This window comes from Saimiri boliviensis, chromosome 1, assembly GCF_048565385.1.
Source record: "Saimiri boliviensis isolate mSaiBol1 chromosome 1, mSaiBol1.pri, whole genome shotgun sequence".
NCBI lineage: Eukaryota > Metazoa > Chordata > Mammalia > Primates > Cebidae > Saimiri > Saimiri boliviensis.
The window spans coordinates 127394390-127410892 of NC_133449.1; the positions used below are offsets into that span (position 1 = coordinate 127394390).

The 16503-nt window shown below is 37.7% G+C and overlaps 1 protein-coding gene across 5 annotated transcripts in view; it reads right to left on the reverse strand.

The window, feature by feature from the left end:
* The window catches only part of TMEM131 (transmembrane protein 131), a 237339-nt gene that overhangs the window by 63134 nt on the left and 157702 nt on the right, over positions 1-16503 (reverse strand). For all 5 annotated transcript variants that reach the window (XM_074403805.1, XM_074403800.1, XM_039478717.2 and 2 more), the window contains 5 exons: positions 14073-14195; positions 9682-9762; positions 6827-6977; positions 6672-6728; positions 5060-5121 (listed from right to left, as the gene is read on the reverse strand). In XM_074403805.1, the coding sequence (XP_074259906.1) occupies positions 5060-5121; positions 6672-6728; positions 6827-6977; positions 9682-9762; positions 14073-14195 (474 nt within the window). The remainder of the gene's footprint in view (positions 1-5059; positions 5122-6671; positions 6729-6826; positions 6978-9681; positions 9763-14072; positions 14196-16503) is intronic.

A 16503-nucleotide genomic window follows, 5' to 3' on the forward strand; every position in this document is an offset into this window, starting at 1 on the left:
ACATAACTCGTGATTTAAAAAAATCTTCCTTTATAATTACTTTGAATCTTAACCTTGGTCTGAATCCTCTTGGGTTATATTTGTTGAATTTGGAATGGCTTTATAAACTTGTCAAAGCCTGTCATTTCCTGGAGAAAAGAACATTGTCCTTTTCTGTGAAACTTATCAGGCGAGCCCCTTAACAGGGGCACAATCAGATCCAGCAAGTCACTATGTTCTTTCCCCTGGCTCCCTGTCTACTCTTTTCAGCCCATTTATAAAGGTAAAATCTGCCTCAACAGAACATTTAAGGGCAGTCTCTTGAAGGTGCAATTTGCACTTGAGTGTGCAGAGAGAGAACTATCCCTGTGCGCTGTGTATGGGATCACAGGGAATGAATCTGATTATATAATAATGATAAAAGATACTGCTGGAGTAGCTCCCTTTCCATTAGTGGGTTAGTCCTGGGCTGTTCACCAGGTCTGAAATGAAGGACCTAAGGATAGTTCTGTGGGCCTCAGGCTCTCTTGGCATTTTAACTCTTTTTAACTTCCTTCCTTTTTCTTCTTTAAGAACTCCTCCTCATTTGCTTTTGGATCTCTAGCTGGGGCTGGGAATGATTTGTTCATGTAATACTTTTACTTACCAAGAGCTTGCTGTTATTAGCAACATTTAAAATACAAATTTCTTCATTCACTGAAAGGTGTGTGTGTATAACAAAACAAAGCAGTGTCTGAATTGTAAGACAAACTACAAACTGGGAAAAGTTCCATTTGTTTTACTATACTATATTACCCATACTAACACTTCTTCCAAAGAAAAGAAAATCAGTACAGAAGTGTATGTGACAATCCAGTGGCATCACTTTATGCAACAAAAAAAGGATATTTAACTGGAGATGTGAGCTTGAGTCAGCTGCCCATCTACTTTGGGGCTCACTTTTCCTACCTGCAAAAAAATCCTGGCCAGCCACAGTGGTCACACCTGTAATCCCTGCACTTTCGGAGGCTGAGGAGGGTGGATCTGGCCAAGATGGTGAAATCCCGTCTCTACTAAAAACTAAAAAAAAACGAGCCAGGTGTGGTGGTGGGCACTGTAATCCCAGCTATTCAGGAGGCTGAGGTAAAGAACTGCTTAAACCCAGGAGGTGAAGGTTGCAGTGAGCCGAAATCACGCCACTGCCCTCCAGCCTGGGAGACACAGCAAGACTCTGTTTAAAAAAAAAAAAAAAAAATCCTAAGGGGGTAGACTATTTTCTGAGATTCCCATCATCTACAACATTTTTTAATTCAACTAATTTTGCTTTTTTTCCTCTGTAAATGAGCCACTTTTATCTTGAGGCCAAGCTTTGTTAGAGACGTGATCACATGAAGCTCTGTAGTTTGCAGAGGACTTCCACAGATATGGCTCCTGAAGTTCTTCATTGGCTCTACTGAATATGATCCAGCAACAAAGAAGGCCTGACCATTTTTCAACATACTTAAAGACTAGAAGTGGCAGTTTATCAGTAACAAGCACAACATTTTTTGAGTGTTAGCCTGTACAACACCAAGCCAGAAATAGCTAAGCAAGGATGTTGGTTAACATATAGCCACTATAAGTAGTAAGAACTTAAAATACTTCATGAAAATTTTTTTTCACATGAAACACACCACTTTAAGATTTCCCTCACCAGATAAAAACCTTACATTAGTACTGCTACCTTCAAGTATGTTACAGTAATAGCAGATAAATATTCAACTGACAACTCATATTTTATACAACTTGTCTGAATCATTCACTTAAGTAAAAACAAACCCAAACTGTTAAGATCCGTTTTCCAGGGAAACAGAAACAAAGCAAACAAACAAATCCAAGACAAAACAATGAAGTAGCTGGCTCATTCTGTGGCTTCAAATGAGAACTAATACACAATCATCACCTTGCAGTAAGCATATTTATACAAAAAACCTGTTTTACATTAGTGACTAACTATTGCTAACTTAAAGATAATCAAGAAGTGGAAACACTATGGCAAAATTCCCTGGAAAGGCAGCTCACAAACTCACCTATGTTCTAAATATAGTTCCAGGCTTTTCTCATGACATTCAGACCCAACGAATGCTCAGTAACCTTCAAGTGAGATTCAAGGGTCCAGAATATTATAAAACTGCTTATAAAAGCACTTGAGCAAACAAGGAAAATAATCTTTCAGCATTTAACAATTGTATTTTTAATAATTTGTGTACAAATTCACTAAAGCATATGTTAAGCTAATTCTGATTCCAATATGTCAATTACCAAAAGAAACCTCATGCAAACATTCCTCTGAAGACATTTCAGGCAAACTTACTCCATCATTTATATAGCACTACTGTTTTATAAATGTTGAAAAAAGCCATTTTCTCAAACTTGCATTATAGACAAACTAGGAGAGTTTGGACCTGTTGCATCCTGTCCATTAGTAGGTGAGGAACTTATATTCGGAACTGCTTGCTTTAGTAATCCTAGACCTAGAAAGAGAATAAATTCCCTGTAGGGGAATGAAAAACAAAAATTGTGCCCGCAGCAACCTCAGTTCGTATCCAAGTCACAGCACCAAAAAAAAAGAAACAAAAAAAAAAAAAGAAAAATCTCCAGCTTCTAGCACTGCTTAGCAAATCCTAAAAATTCTATGTTTGTGAAACAGAAGGAGGCAGGAACCCTTCTAAATATGTATCAGTCTCTAAGCTTGGCGAATTATGCAGAAATGCTGAAACACACAGGAAAAACCTTAGGAAGAGCTCTTAAAAATCAGTTTCCACTGTAGGTGGGCTCACCCCATAGCCGATAAGGTGGGAAGTCTAAATCACCATCATTTCTCAGGCTGACTGCTAAATCAGATCCCAAGTGGTCTCCTTTGCTTTCTGCCCTTCCATGGCTGTAGTTCACTCTCCACAAAGTAGCTACAGTGACCTTTTACAGCACATAAATCAGATATCACTCTCTTATTTAAAATCCTGTAACAATTTCCCATTATACTTAGAATAAAATCTACATATCTCCCAGAGTTCCAGGAAGCCCTGATTAAAAGTGAGGTCGATGGGGTGGGGAACCCTGGTGGTCTGATTCACTGCTATATTCTCAGTTCTTAGCATACATAGCAGCTGGCATATAGCTGATGCTCATTAAATATCTACTGAATGTGTGAATGAAGGAGGAAATGAGACAAAACTACCAAAACACTGGCAGTTTGGGCTTTGAATATTATAAAAGACACACATATAGGTAGGTACAAATGTATTATATTAATAGAGATACAGATATACTGTTATACAGGTTTTTAACAGAAATATTGACTATACAATTAAAATGATATATTCATAAAGATATGATTGCTAAGTGGCATTATATATCTAATATACTTGCATGTTTCATGTAATGTTTACTTTTTTGAGACAGGGTCTTGCTCTGTTGCCCAGGAGTGCAGTGGCGTAATCTTGGCTCACTGCAACTTCCACCTCTGAGGTTCAAGCAATTCTCCTGCCTCAGCTTTCCGGTAGCTGGTACTATAGGTGTTGTGTTACCATGCCCAGCTAATTTTTGTATTTTTAGTACAGACAAGGTTTGGCCATGTTGGCCAGGCTGGTCTTGAACTCCTGACCTCAAGTGATCCACCTGCTTCAGCCTCCCAAAGTGCTAGGATTACAGGCATAGGCCACCATGCCTGGCCTGCTTTTGCATTTTTTATAGTTGTATAAGTCACTTAAAAAAAAAAAGCTCTCAGTTTTCCTATTTGGAAAACTAGGATCGCTGCGCCTTATAGGATTGTTGTATTAAATAAAGTAGTACATTTATTACATAACAGTATTAGCATAGTGCCTAACCCAGTAAAAGCAAAAACGTTCACTTACAATGTATCCAAAAACTCCTTAGTAAACAAGAAAAGCACAAGCATGGTACCATTTAATACCACGTCATAAGTGAAATGAATACCAGTTTTTCATTCAGATTCTTAGGGTTAATTGCCAATTTAATTTCTCTATAAAATGTTTATTGAAAAAGATATGTTTCAGTTCATTTATTGTATATAAAAAGTTAGGCTGGTTTGCTTAGGCTAAGTAAAGGCACCTTCCCAGCAAATCCCCAAATTACATTAGGAGAAATGCTAGGTCTGGTATGAGGACACTGTTTGCCCCCCAATCCCACTAGTAAGGAAGGTCACTGCGCATCAGAATGTGGTTACCTGGGAGGCCCATCTCTTGCTTCCTCATTGGGGTTTGTATATGTTCCTCTCTCTGGTTTACTCCACCAGCTGGTGATAAAATCTGGGTTTGGCCATTGATGGACAAAGGTCCCTTAAATCTCAAGCCCACAAGATCTCATTTTATCAGTTCACTGAACTTTCTGGCATCAGCACAAAGTATAATAAAAATGTTCTATTTTCCTATATAATGATTCCCTATGTATATATCTTGGGGACCTCATCAGGGAGAGATTGTGGGCCAAGGCAAAACTTAGATATCTCTTTTTTGCCTAAAACTATTTCATGTACCTTAATTCCACTATATGGCTTAAAAGTCACTTACTCTGTATGTATGTGTGAGGGAGAGAGGGTTTTAGTTTATAATGTGCTGTCTAGGGTAGCTCAATGGCTGCTAGTTAGGGAACCTGTGACAAGTGTTAATGGCATTTTACCACTACCTACCATATTTTTTGCTTATTTTCTTCCCAACTCATCTGACTCTTTTTCCTCTTTCCTGCCCATACCTTTACCCTTACAACCAAATCTGATGAAATCCTTATAACCTGTTTTTATTTCCACACGGCCCACAGATTTTAAGATTTATCAGAATCCACAGGCCTTTTACATGACTGTGCCTGTATAAGAAACTCACGAACTTTGGTTCAAACTGACCTTGGAGAATACTGCCTATTTCCCTCTCATCCTTAAAATCTGGGTGGTTGGGGCAAAGCAGGTTTCTCACATCACACTTAGAACTAAAGTGTCACTTGGTCATCACAAAATAGAAATCTTTTAGAGTAAGGGTTATTTTTAACTTTGTCATACATTTAAAAACAAAGACTACAAAAATTAGGAAAAACAAAAGTAAAAACTTACTGTTATTGGTACATCTTTTGTTCCTGAATTTAATAAATGAAGGTTTAAAACCTTTGGTAGATCTGTTAAAATTGAGGAAAAGAAATATTTCTTAAAAAGGTGTGCTTTTTAACCAAATTAGGATCTTTACCTTATATCAAATTGAAGCTATCAATTTGTGAAATACAACGACATTAATAAAAAGAAACATTAGGTGGTAATTGCTTTACTCCTAAGGACATTGTCTATTCTAAGAACTGTTCCCTCTTAAAACAGATTTTTAAAAAACCCCTACGTGTATGTATATATATTTTAAATGAGACAGAGTCTTGCTCTGTCACCCAGGCTGGAGTACAGTGGCACATTCTTGGCTCACTGTAACCTCCGCTTCCCGGGTTCAAGTGATCATCCTCCCACCTCAGTCCCCTGCCCCGCCCCCGCTCCAAGTAGCTGGGATTACAGGCATGTACCACTATGCCCAGCAGACTTTTGTACCTTTTCTTTTTTTTTTTTTTTTGAGACGGAGTTTCGCTCTTGTTACCCAGGCTGGAGTGCAATGGCGCGATCTCGGCTCACGACAACCTCCGCCTCCTGGGTTCAGGCAATTCTCCTGCCTCAGCCTCCTGAGTAGCTGGAATTACAGGCACGTGCCACCATGCCCAGCTAATTTTTTGTATTTTTAGTAGAGACGGGGTTTCACCATGTTGACCAGGATGGTCTCGATCTCTCGACCTCGTGATCCACCCGCCTCGGCCTCCCAAAGTGCTGGGATTACAGGCTTGAGCCACCGCGCCCGGCTTGTACCTTTTTTTTTTTTAAGTAGAGATGGGGTCTCATCATGTTGGCCAGTCTGGTCTTGAACTCCTGGCCTCAAGTGACCCGCCTACCTCCACCTCCCAATGTGCTGTGATTACAGGCATAAGCCATCATGCCAAGCCCCCAAAATATTATTTTTTTTTTAGTAAACTCAGACACTACTAATCTTTTAGCTTTCCAGCAAAACATAATGAAGCGATTAATAATTTACAATGTAAAAATATATTAAAAGCAAATCTAATTTTTAAACATGTGATCTTCAATCTTAAACAACTATATTTTATTATATATAGTCCATATAGATCCCAAATTACAAGTACTCTTAAGTTTTTCCTTAATAAAAATCTTTACTTGGTTTTTAATTTTAGAATTTGAACTCTCTGAACAGCTGCAATAAACTTTTAACATTTTGTCATAATGTAACTTAATAACTCATATGTAAATAAAATCCAAAAGTAAATATTTTGATTTTATTTTACTATTACAAAACAAAAAGAGTCAGGATAACTGAATGGATGGGCAACTGGGTTAAGAAACTAGAAAACTACTTTCTGTCTCAATCGTCCATTTAGATAATTTCAATTATCCCATGGCCTTTTTTGTCAACCTGGTAAGCAATGCTGCCCACCCTTCAGAGGAATGGGGTAGAAACTTGTAAAGGTGCTGAGTCTGAAAAGGAGATTTCTACAAGATCATGCAACCTACTAAGAAATAATGTCTAAAGTTGAATTACAAAGTATAGTAGAGCCATTCAGTACTGAGTACAGGGATTAAAAAAAAAAAAAAACCCTATAAAGACTCTAAAAATTTTTTTTACCTTGTGTTCTTAGTGTACCAAAATCTAGCATTTCAGTTGAGGAATAAATTCCAGGAGCTTGGGAAAAAAAAAAAGTCAACAATTATTCTTCACTTTGCCAGAGTAAGCTATACTGAAAACAAAACAACTTTCAATTTCATCAGTTTTCCACTAACCTGTTGTAACTTCAACCTCAACAGGAAGGATGATAAACTCTGTGCTGTCTGAAGCATTAGTCTTTATTCTTATGAAGGCTGTGTGATTATCCGCTTCTCTAGAAGAAAAACTGGCTCTCATCACTCCCTTGGTTTCATAAGGAGGAATTTCCTGACAAGTTAACAGACCATAATGTAGCACAGCTTTTGTAATGTGGCAAAACCACCATATTTTATTGAATTAAATGACACTGACTGAAAGATGGGTATTTTATATACCTTTAAAAAAGAAATGCACTGTAATTAAACCAATATATAACACACACTCCAATTCTGGATAACTTTAAAATGTGAAAAATGTGCAGTTTAGAATTGATGAAATATGATATGTAAAGTGGGCAAACTAAAAGAAGTCAAATAATCTGAAAACAAATTGTCAGTTACAAAATCATCATTAAAAGGTAAAACTAATCTACAAAATCAGTTATTTTTTAACATGCTAGTTAATGGTGCTTGGGTATATAACTCAGTGTTTAAATTTAACCAACGGAAATGTCACCATTAGAGGAAAATACTTTTCTAGAAGTCCACATGAATCTCCATAAATGATGACCAGCAAGGCTTAGACTCTCTTTCATTGAAACCTAACAACACAAAGCTTCTCAAGCTAATCCAGTTTACCAACTGCATTCATGTAAGACAGCACACATTTTCAGTCCTATAATGAGAGAACATTTATACACTAAAAGGAAGACTTATTGGAAAAAAAAAATTTGAGGTATAATCTCTTTCCTGGTTTTAGAACAATATGGCTCCCTGGGGACTGCTGGAATTTCTTCTCTGCACAAATCTTTCAGCTTATTTTAGGAGATCCCTGTGTTCTACAGCTTAGTGGCCTTCACTTATTCCCACTCTCCTTTTAGTCCCAAAGTAGAAAACAGGTGACTGAAACCTTCTTAGGATTGGAGGGATGGACCATCCACTCCCCAACTCTAGGGAGTTGACTTGGTCTATGGGGCTTTTTCATGTACACCAAAACGGGCTGGAGGTGAGATCACAGCCCATTGGCTTTTTCCTCAGTCTAGGTTTGTAGGAATAAGAATTACTGTATTATTTTTTGCAGCCACTAGGACTATAAAAACATGACGCTATTCTGTTATCATTCTTGACTATTTAGAAATCTGAATTCTTTTACATTTATTTATTAGATACCAATTATGTTTGACAGGAAGTTTTTAGTTCTTCTATCTAGAATCACAATACACACAGATTTAATAGTCTGAATTTAATTCTCATTGTTCTATAGATGATTTTTGCATCGACCACCATAATTTCTTTTTTTTTTTTTTAAATATATTTTATTGCACTTTAGGTTCTGGGGTACATGTGCAGAACATACAGGATTGTTGCATAAGTACATATGTGGCAATGTGGTTTGCTGCCTCCATCCCTGTCACCTATATCTGGCATTTCTCCCCATGTTATCCCTCCCCAACACCCTACTCCCCCACTTTCCCTCCCCTAGTCCCCCGCAACAGACCCCAGTGAGTGATGCTCCCCTCTCTGTGTCCACAACCACTATAATTTCAAGGTGAAACATTTTTGTGAAGAGATATAAATGAACTGTCCATTGCATATTTCTTTTTGCTAGTGTGTTTCTATATTCCAGGAATTAACCAAATTACTGGCTTGTAGTTTCTAAATGTTCATACTAACATCCTAAAAATGTAATCTCCACATCTCTTCGCTGGTCAAGACTGGTTGGAAAACAGAATCAAGAGGCCGTGTATATGTAATAGCAGTTAATAAAGAGACTCTGATCCTCAAAACTTATTCTTGGTGGTGAAGTTTGTGTTCCTCCAAATTACAGATGAGCGGTGATCTGAGTCACCTGGGTACAGAACTGAATTGACCACAACTGCCTTCTGCCTCTTGGATTAAAGCATGGTAAACATTTTTAAAACTCTCACATGGCAAGAACCTCTACAAATAAGGTTCTCTTACATATTCTTTAATTTGGTTAATATTGTTAAATATTCAACAATATTGAAGGTGCAGATCACCTTCAAGAAATAAACATTTTTTTTCTTTTTTTTTTTTTTTTTGAGACGGAGTTTTGTTCTTATTGCTAGGCTGGAGTGCAATGGCATGATCTTGGCTCAATGCAACCTCCACCTCCTGGGTTCAAGCAATTCTCCTGCCTTAAGCCTCTCAAGTAGCTGGGATTACAGGCATGTGCCATCACGCCCAGCTAATTTTGTATTTTTAGTAGAGATAGGGTTTCACCATGTTGGTTAGGCTGGTCTCAAACTCCTGACCTCAGATGATCTGCCCACCTCGGCCTCCCAAAGTGCTGGGACTACAGGTGTGAGTCACCGGCACTGTACCTTGCCTAGAATTTAAAATTTTATAATCATCACAGGTGCCTGACTAGGTTCCCTCTGCAAATCCCATCTCCTTTACCAACAGTGAACCTGAATATTCAATTGCTTACCTTCAAAAACATAATGGATTATTCCTACTTTTTCTTAATCCTTAAGATTTTTTTTATGTGTAAACCACATTATAAATTATTAGATTCAGAGACAACTTTACCAACATAATTCTGAGAAAGAACAGCTGAAGTTACTTTCTTTCCACGTAGTGGGGTAGAAATCCCACCAATTTTATTCACTGCCCTTTCCAAAAATTACTACATTCTTTCCTCACTCACTCCTCCAATTTTCATATGTACTTGACATAAATTCATGTTAAGAGAATGATTAAAAGACAAGTCATCCATATTTGTTCAGCCTATAAGGAGTTAAGTATTTTCTAATTTAAGAATAATTGGTTTCATGGGAGCACACACAAGAGAAAACTAGGTTGCAACTCACCCACAGTTTTCTGGTACCTCCTTGTTGACCCGTTGGGAGTTCTAGGTGAAGGTCTCCTCCACTAGAGTACATTTCTACAACCTGGGGCAAAAGAGCACATGATGGTTAAGTTCAAAGTCATATTCTCAAAGCAGGTGTTTTGCTATTACAGATATTGTTTATCACGAAAAAATTAAAAAACTTTTAAAGATATAAATGTAGGATATGTATCATATCACTAAATTCAGTGCCCTATAAGTGTAAGCAATGGTGGTATTTTTAATTAAAATAAGGTAACTGAAAATTTAACTTAGATACAGTCTAAGCATAATAGCTGCTCCAGGGACCAGATTTTAGAAAGTAACGGGACATTTATTTTTCTTTTTTTCCAAAGGGAATCATTTAAAAAAAATTACCAAGTTTTAGAAATACAAATTTTGTATTTCTTATAGTAACATAAAGTGGTTCTTTATGTATACATTTATAACAAGATCCAGTAGTGGATCAAATAACTACCATACTTGTGAAATGGTGAAGAATGTAAATATTATTTTGAGATATATACAACAACTCTAATGGAACATGAAAATACTTAGTTTCTACTAGCAGCAAAATCACAGGTACTAATATTTCTGTGGCTTATGCCTATGCTTATGGTTTTTTAAAAACAGCCTGAGTTATCATTGACGTATAATAAATAATACACATTTAAAGTATACAATTTGATGAATCCTGATGTATGTGTTCTGGCATAAAATCATCACTGTAATTAAGATATTAAATATATCCATTATCCCCAAAAGTTTCCTCATGCCTTGTGCAATCCATCAATCCTTCTCAGTCCCTTTCTACTTCTAGGCAACCACTGATCTGCTTGCTCTCTGTCAGTTCGGACTAGCTCATATTTTCTGGAGTTTTATGTAAATGGAATAATACAGTATGTACTCGTGTCTGGCTTTTGCTCAGTGTAATTATTTTGAGGTCTACCACATTGTTTATGCATTAATAGTTAACTTCTATTTGATTATAATGCAGTTTTTCGATCCACATGCTGATGAACATCTGAGTTGTTTCCAATGTCTGGGCATTAGAAAGCTGCTAAGCTTTACTGAGCACAAGTCTTGGTGTGGACATCTGCTTTCCTTTCTTTTGGGTAAATATATAGAAACAAAATGGGTCATAAGGCAGGAGAACTTCCTTTAAAGGTAAGCTAACCCTAGCTCTTAAAAAGAAAATATATTTAATTAACTCAATTAAATTTGGGGTGAAGTATAAGAATGGGTAAAAACTTTCACTTGTTTCATTGCAAAAGTTCTCCAGGAGTGAATAAAAAAGGACAAAGCTGAAAGGTTTTTTTTGTTTTTGTTTTTGTTTTGTGGTGGAATTGGGGGATTGTTGGCATAAAAGTAATGCATTTAGCAAAGACCGATGGGCTATAGATTTTCCTTGTGTATTATTTCCTCCTGATTTATTACAGTTCTTGTCTATAGTGCTTATTGTACTACTACTACTAACACCTTAGCTGATAGGATGACTGTAGAACTTTTTCTGGAAAACTAGAAAACATTACACACATTATTTCATTAATCTTTCCAAATATCAAGCAAATAAGCATAACAATGCTTGAAAACATAAGACTAGATCGGGCACAGTGGCTCACGCCTGTAATCCCAGTACTTTGGGAGGCCAAGGTAGTGGGGATCACTTGAGCCCAGGAGTTGGAGACCAGCCTGGGCAACATAGTGAGACTCTGTCTCTACAAAAAATAAAAACCATTAGCCAGATGTGGTGGCATGCACCTGTAGTCCCAACTACTCAGGAGACTAAGGTGAGAGGATTGTTTGAGTCTGGGAGGTTGAGGCTGCAGTGAGCCAAGATTGTACCACTGTACTCCAGCCTGGGGTCTGGAAAATAAACAAAGAAACCAAAAACAACCACAGAAGATTAAAAGGTTGCCTACTAATAAGATAGAAGATGAATAAAGAAATGGAGACAGAAAAAGTCTAAATTACAAATTCAAAGTAACAATTACATTAAAACTAGGAACCTGACACATTCTTTATTTTTAGTCCAGTGGTATTTGTTCTAATTTAGTATAGTTTAGGAAAAAAAGGAAGCCAAACATTATATACCGAATATTTTCTGTGTAAACAAATTCCCATAATAAATGTTTCTGTGCTCACACATATGTATGCACAGAAAAAGGTCTGAATGACACACACACGGTAGCAAAAGTGGTATCCATGAAGAAGGGCTTGGACTGCAGCTGTGCTGTCTATGCAACAGCTATCAGCTACATGTGGTTATTTACATTTAAATTACTTGAAATAAAGTTTCAGCCACCCTAGCTGAATTCAAGAGATCAACAGTCACACATAGCTAGCAGTTACTGTTTTGAAGACAGCAGGAAAAGAACTACTGCATCATCACAGAAAGTTCTGCTGGACAGCTGGAATGAGAAGTAGGAAGTTCAAAGGGACGTTTTTCCTTCACTCATGTTTGAATTGTTAACATTTTTTTTCCCTGAGTTGAAGAAACTCACGTGTTTATGTTGTATAATGAACAAAGCATATGCATTTTCTTGCTTTACAATATTTTCTTACTGTAATATCGACAAGACTAGTGACACAGAATAACACTGGACTATGAGGTTAAGAGTGATTTCACCAGGCAAACAATCTATATTTGGTTCTAAGAGAGCAACTTTGGTGTTCCATTTGCTCTCTTGCGTATTGGTGAAGAGTCTACTGTGGTAAATCTTGAATTAAAATGTTTTAACTAGAAAAAGACTAGATGAATTGAATTCAAAGAGATCATTGTGCTAGGTGGTAGCTTGATAACTCCAAAGGCTGAGAAGAAAACACACAGACTGTAAGGCAACGTCAGCAATTATAGACTGACCAACATCTGTTGAGTCCTGCAAGCTTCATCCTTGTGGTCTGGCCAACACAATGAGGCGTTACAGTACACACTTGGGGTGCTCTGTAACAGCCCTTCTATAGCAGTGCAGGGCAACTTGTGCATCAGGGTCTAACAGAGTAAGAGGACAGAGTAAGTGGCCAGGCATAGTGGCTCACATCTGTAATCTCAACACTTTGGGAGGCTGAAGCAGGAGGATCACTTGGAGCCAGGAGTTCAAGGCTGCAGTGAACCATGATTATGTCACTGCACTCCAGCTTGGGTGACAGAGTGAGACCCTGTCTTTCTTTTTTTTTTTATTAAAAGGAAAGAAAGCAAGAAGAATTTCTGAGTTTCTATATAGATTTGTAATAACAGCCAAAACAGGAAAAATATACCATTACCTAAAGTATCAAGAGGACATAAACGACAGAAGGATGTTGAGGACAAGAGGGAATACTTTCCACCTGAAAAGCAGGACATAAGAGCAGTTCTTCTGTGATGAAGATATCCAGCTACAAAAAGTAAAACTGGGGCCAAGTATTTTTATCAGTAGCTATCTTCACCCAGTTGTTGTCAAGTGTTGTTGCTGCTTTCACTTATAATTTCTAAGCAGTTCACTATTCAGACTCTGAACATTTCCTCTAGTTCCTACTCATTTCTCCTTCCACTGTTTATGTTTATACCAGGGCAGTCTGTGATGACAACCATTTTAGTTGCCAAAGCCCTATACTTATCACAAAATACAGCATTTTCCCTCTACTATCATTTTCAAGCTGCTTTAAGTCCTGTAGTGTTGGTCCCAAAGAGCTCTGGAGCCCCGGACTATTCTATAAAGCACTTAACACAGACAACACAACTAGAAGCCACAGTGGCTGCACATGTCACACAGCTAAGTCCCTAGGATGTAAGGTAGAGATTTCAGAAAATTTCTAAAGGAATGACACTAGCCACTGCCACTGTAGAAGAGACAAGGAGCTCGTGAGGAAGAATTTCACACTTGAAAACAATTACTACTAGAAGATTAGGTAAGATAAGAAGTTGAATTTTTAAATAAAAAATAAGTTTGCTTTTAATCATGATTCTATATTACCCTTTCCCTAGATTTTAATTTCTTAGCTGCCATCACCAAAAATTATTTCCAGAAATAAATTTGAACTGCTTTAAAAAACATGGATGTTGGGCCAGAAGGTGTTTATAGGCAAGAAAAAAAGCAGGCTTGTGTAGCTGAAAACTCTTCTTTAATTAAATGCAGAGCTGCCTAAACTATAACACCAGAGAAGCCATGGTTGTTTTAAAAATAGTTCCAAAAATTCAAAATCCAGACTACTGTATTTCAAAACCAGACTACAGCATAACTACAGCAAGTAGTACTAAAAGTAATACCCCTCTTCAATTCATCTATAAAAGCCTATTATTTTAAATAGTCTTGGAAACTAACAAACTGAGATTTCATGTTAAGCATTAATACCCACCAAAATGAAGCTTATTCAAAACCACCATCATAAACTCACCTGTAAAGGCTCACTATGAGGATTGTGGATGTTTATTATAGGTGAGAAACTGCTATTCACAGGGACTCTAGCCCCAAGGAATGGCCTCAATCGATATGGATTTGGAACTCCAACACCAAATACCTGTTTCAGTGGAGGAAAAAATAAAATTTTAGTTGCTTTCACAATTAACATTTTTAGTTATAACTGACTGATCTAGGGAGACTGGCAAATCTAATTTATATGGAAAAATATTAACAATCACTTTATTTAAAACAAACCCAAAAATGTTGTTTCTGTACTTGATTTGGCTACATATTTGATTTACTTCGTAATGTGAATTTAGAATGATTTCTTTAATATATTAGAAACTGAATAATAGTCCTTCAAGAAGTCATGCAATAGACAACAGAAGAAAATAGGGGAGTCAGAAGATTTCCCGATCCCAACCAACGGAAGATAGATCTATGGCCCAGAAAACCTCTCAAACACCAAGCCCAGCCCCAGGTCATTCCCACATGGGATGGCCCTAGGTTGTCTAAGCAGGGCAAGCCAGTAATTCAAATGATATTTTTATTAATATATTACTATTTATTAAGTGTCCGTGAAGTGCTAGGCACATATACTAAGTGAATAATTCGACAGTAAAAAAATAGATAATATGCTGGGTCTCATGAAACTTACATCACAGTATTGGAGACAGATTGGATACAAATAAAAAGATTTAAAAATAAAAAATCCCTCTAGCTACAGAGTGAATAACAGATGGCTGTAGGGGCTGCAGGAGAGTGGAGGGCATTCAGACAGCTAATGTGTAATCTAGTGAGAGTGGCTTGGAAGACAGCAGTGGTAGTAAGGAGGAGAGAAATAAACAGACTGGAGATATATTTAGGAAGAAGACTTGGTGAAAGACTAGATGTGGAGAGGTAAAGAAATAACACAGCTGGCCACTGGATCACCTTGAGAACAATGTGTTCATGACCTTTGATATTGTCCAGATTGGCTGCCATCACCTAGGTCTGTTGTGGGATGCCACTATAGGGCAATGACCTTCATTTTTATGATAGTCTTTTCATTTACTCAACAAGTGCATGCTAAATGGGTATGATCTTTTTTTTTGAGACTGAGTTTTGCTCTTGTTACCCAGGCTGGAGTGCAATGGCACGATCTCAGCTCACCGCAACCTCCGCCTCCTGGGTTCATGCAATTCTTCTGCCTCAGCCTCCCAAGTAGCTGGGATTACAGGTATACCCCACCATGCCCAGCTAATTTTTTGTATTTTTAGTAGAGACGGGGTTTCACCATGTTGACCAGGATGGTCTTGATCTCTTGACCTTGTGATCTGCCTGCCTCGGCCTCCCAAAGTGCTGGGATTACAGGATTGAGCCACCGTGCCCAGCTAAATGGGTATGATCTATCTAGCACTTCAAAATTGCTGAACCAAGCATCAACGGTGTACTGAATGCCTACTAAGCAACCAATAAAGACTTACCGTACATAAGCAGAAGACATGGTCTTTACTGAAAGGGAACACTGTCTCTGACGCTTATTTTATATGACGTGTCAGAGTTAATGAGTACTGGGGAGGAAATGTTAAAAAAAAAAAAAAAAGCACAGGAACCGTAAAGTAATGTGTCAGAGCTAACACTCGAGTTCCATTGGCAGCACAGCACAGTGGTAAAGATTATGGTCTTCAGAGCTGCAAAGACGTGAGTTTGAGTCCCCCTCAACAACTTACTAGTAGCATGACTTGGGCAAATTATTTAACCTTTTAAAACTTCAAGAATAATTGTATCTATAACATAGGCAAGAAATGCATGTACAGTACTTGCCGGACATATATGAGCAATTATTTAATTTTTTAAAAATTTTAATTTTTTATTTGAGATGGAGTCTCACTCTGTTGCCGAGGCTGGCATGCAGTGGTGTGATCTTGGCTCACCGAAACCTCCACCTCCTGGGTTTAAGCAGTTCTCTGCTTCAGCCTCCCGAGTAGATGGGATTACAGGTATGTGCTACCATGCCCAGCTCATTTTTCTATTTTTAGTAGAGATGGGGTTTCACCATGTTGGTCAGGCAGGTCTTCAATTCCTGACCTTGTGATCCATTCACCTTGGCCTCCCAAAGTGCTGGGATTACAGGTGTGAGCCACCGTGCCCAGCAGAGCAATTATTCTTAATAATCTTTCTTTTTCCTCTTTTAGAGATGTAGTCTTGATCTGTCATCCAGGGTGGAGTACAGTGGTGTAATCATAGTTCATTGTGGCCTTGAACTCTTGGGCTCAAGTGATTCTCCCACTTCAGCCTCCCAAACGGCTGAGACTACAAGTGCTCATCACCGTTCCCAGTTAATTTTTAAAAAATGTTTTTTGTAGAGATAAGGTTTTGCTTTGTTGCTCAGACTGGTCTTGAACCCCTGGCTTCAAGTGATCCTCCCACCTTGGCCTCCCAAA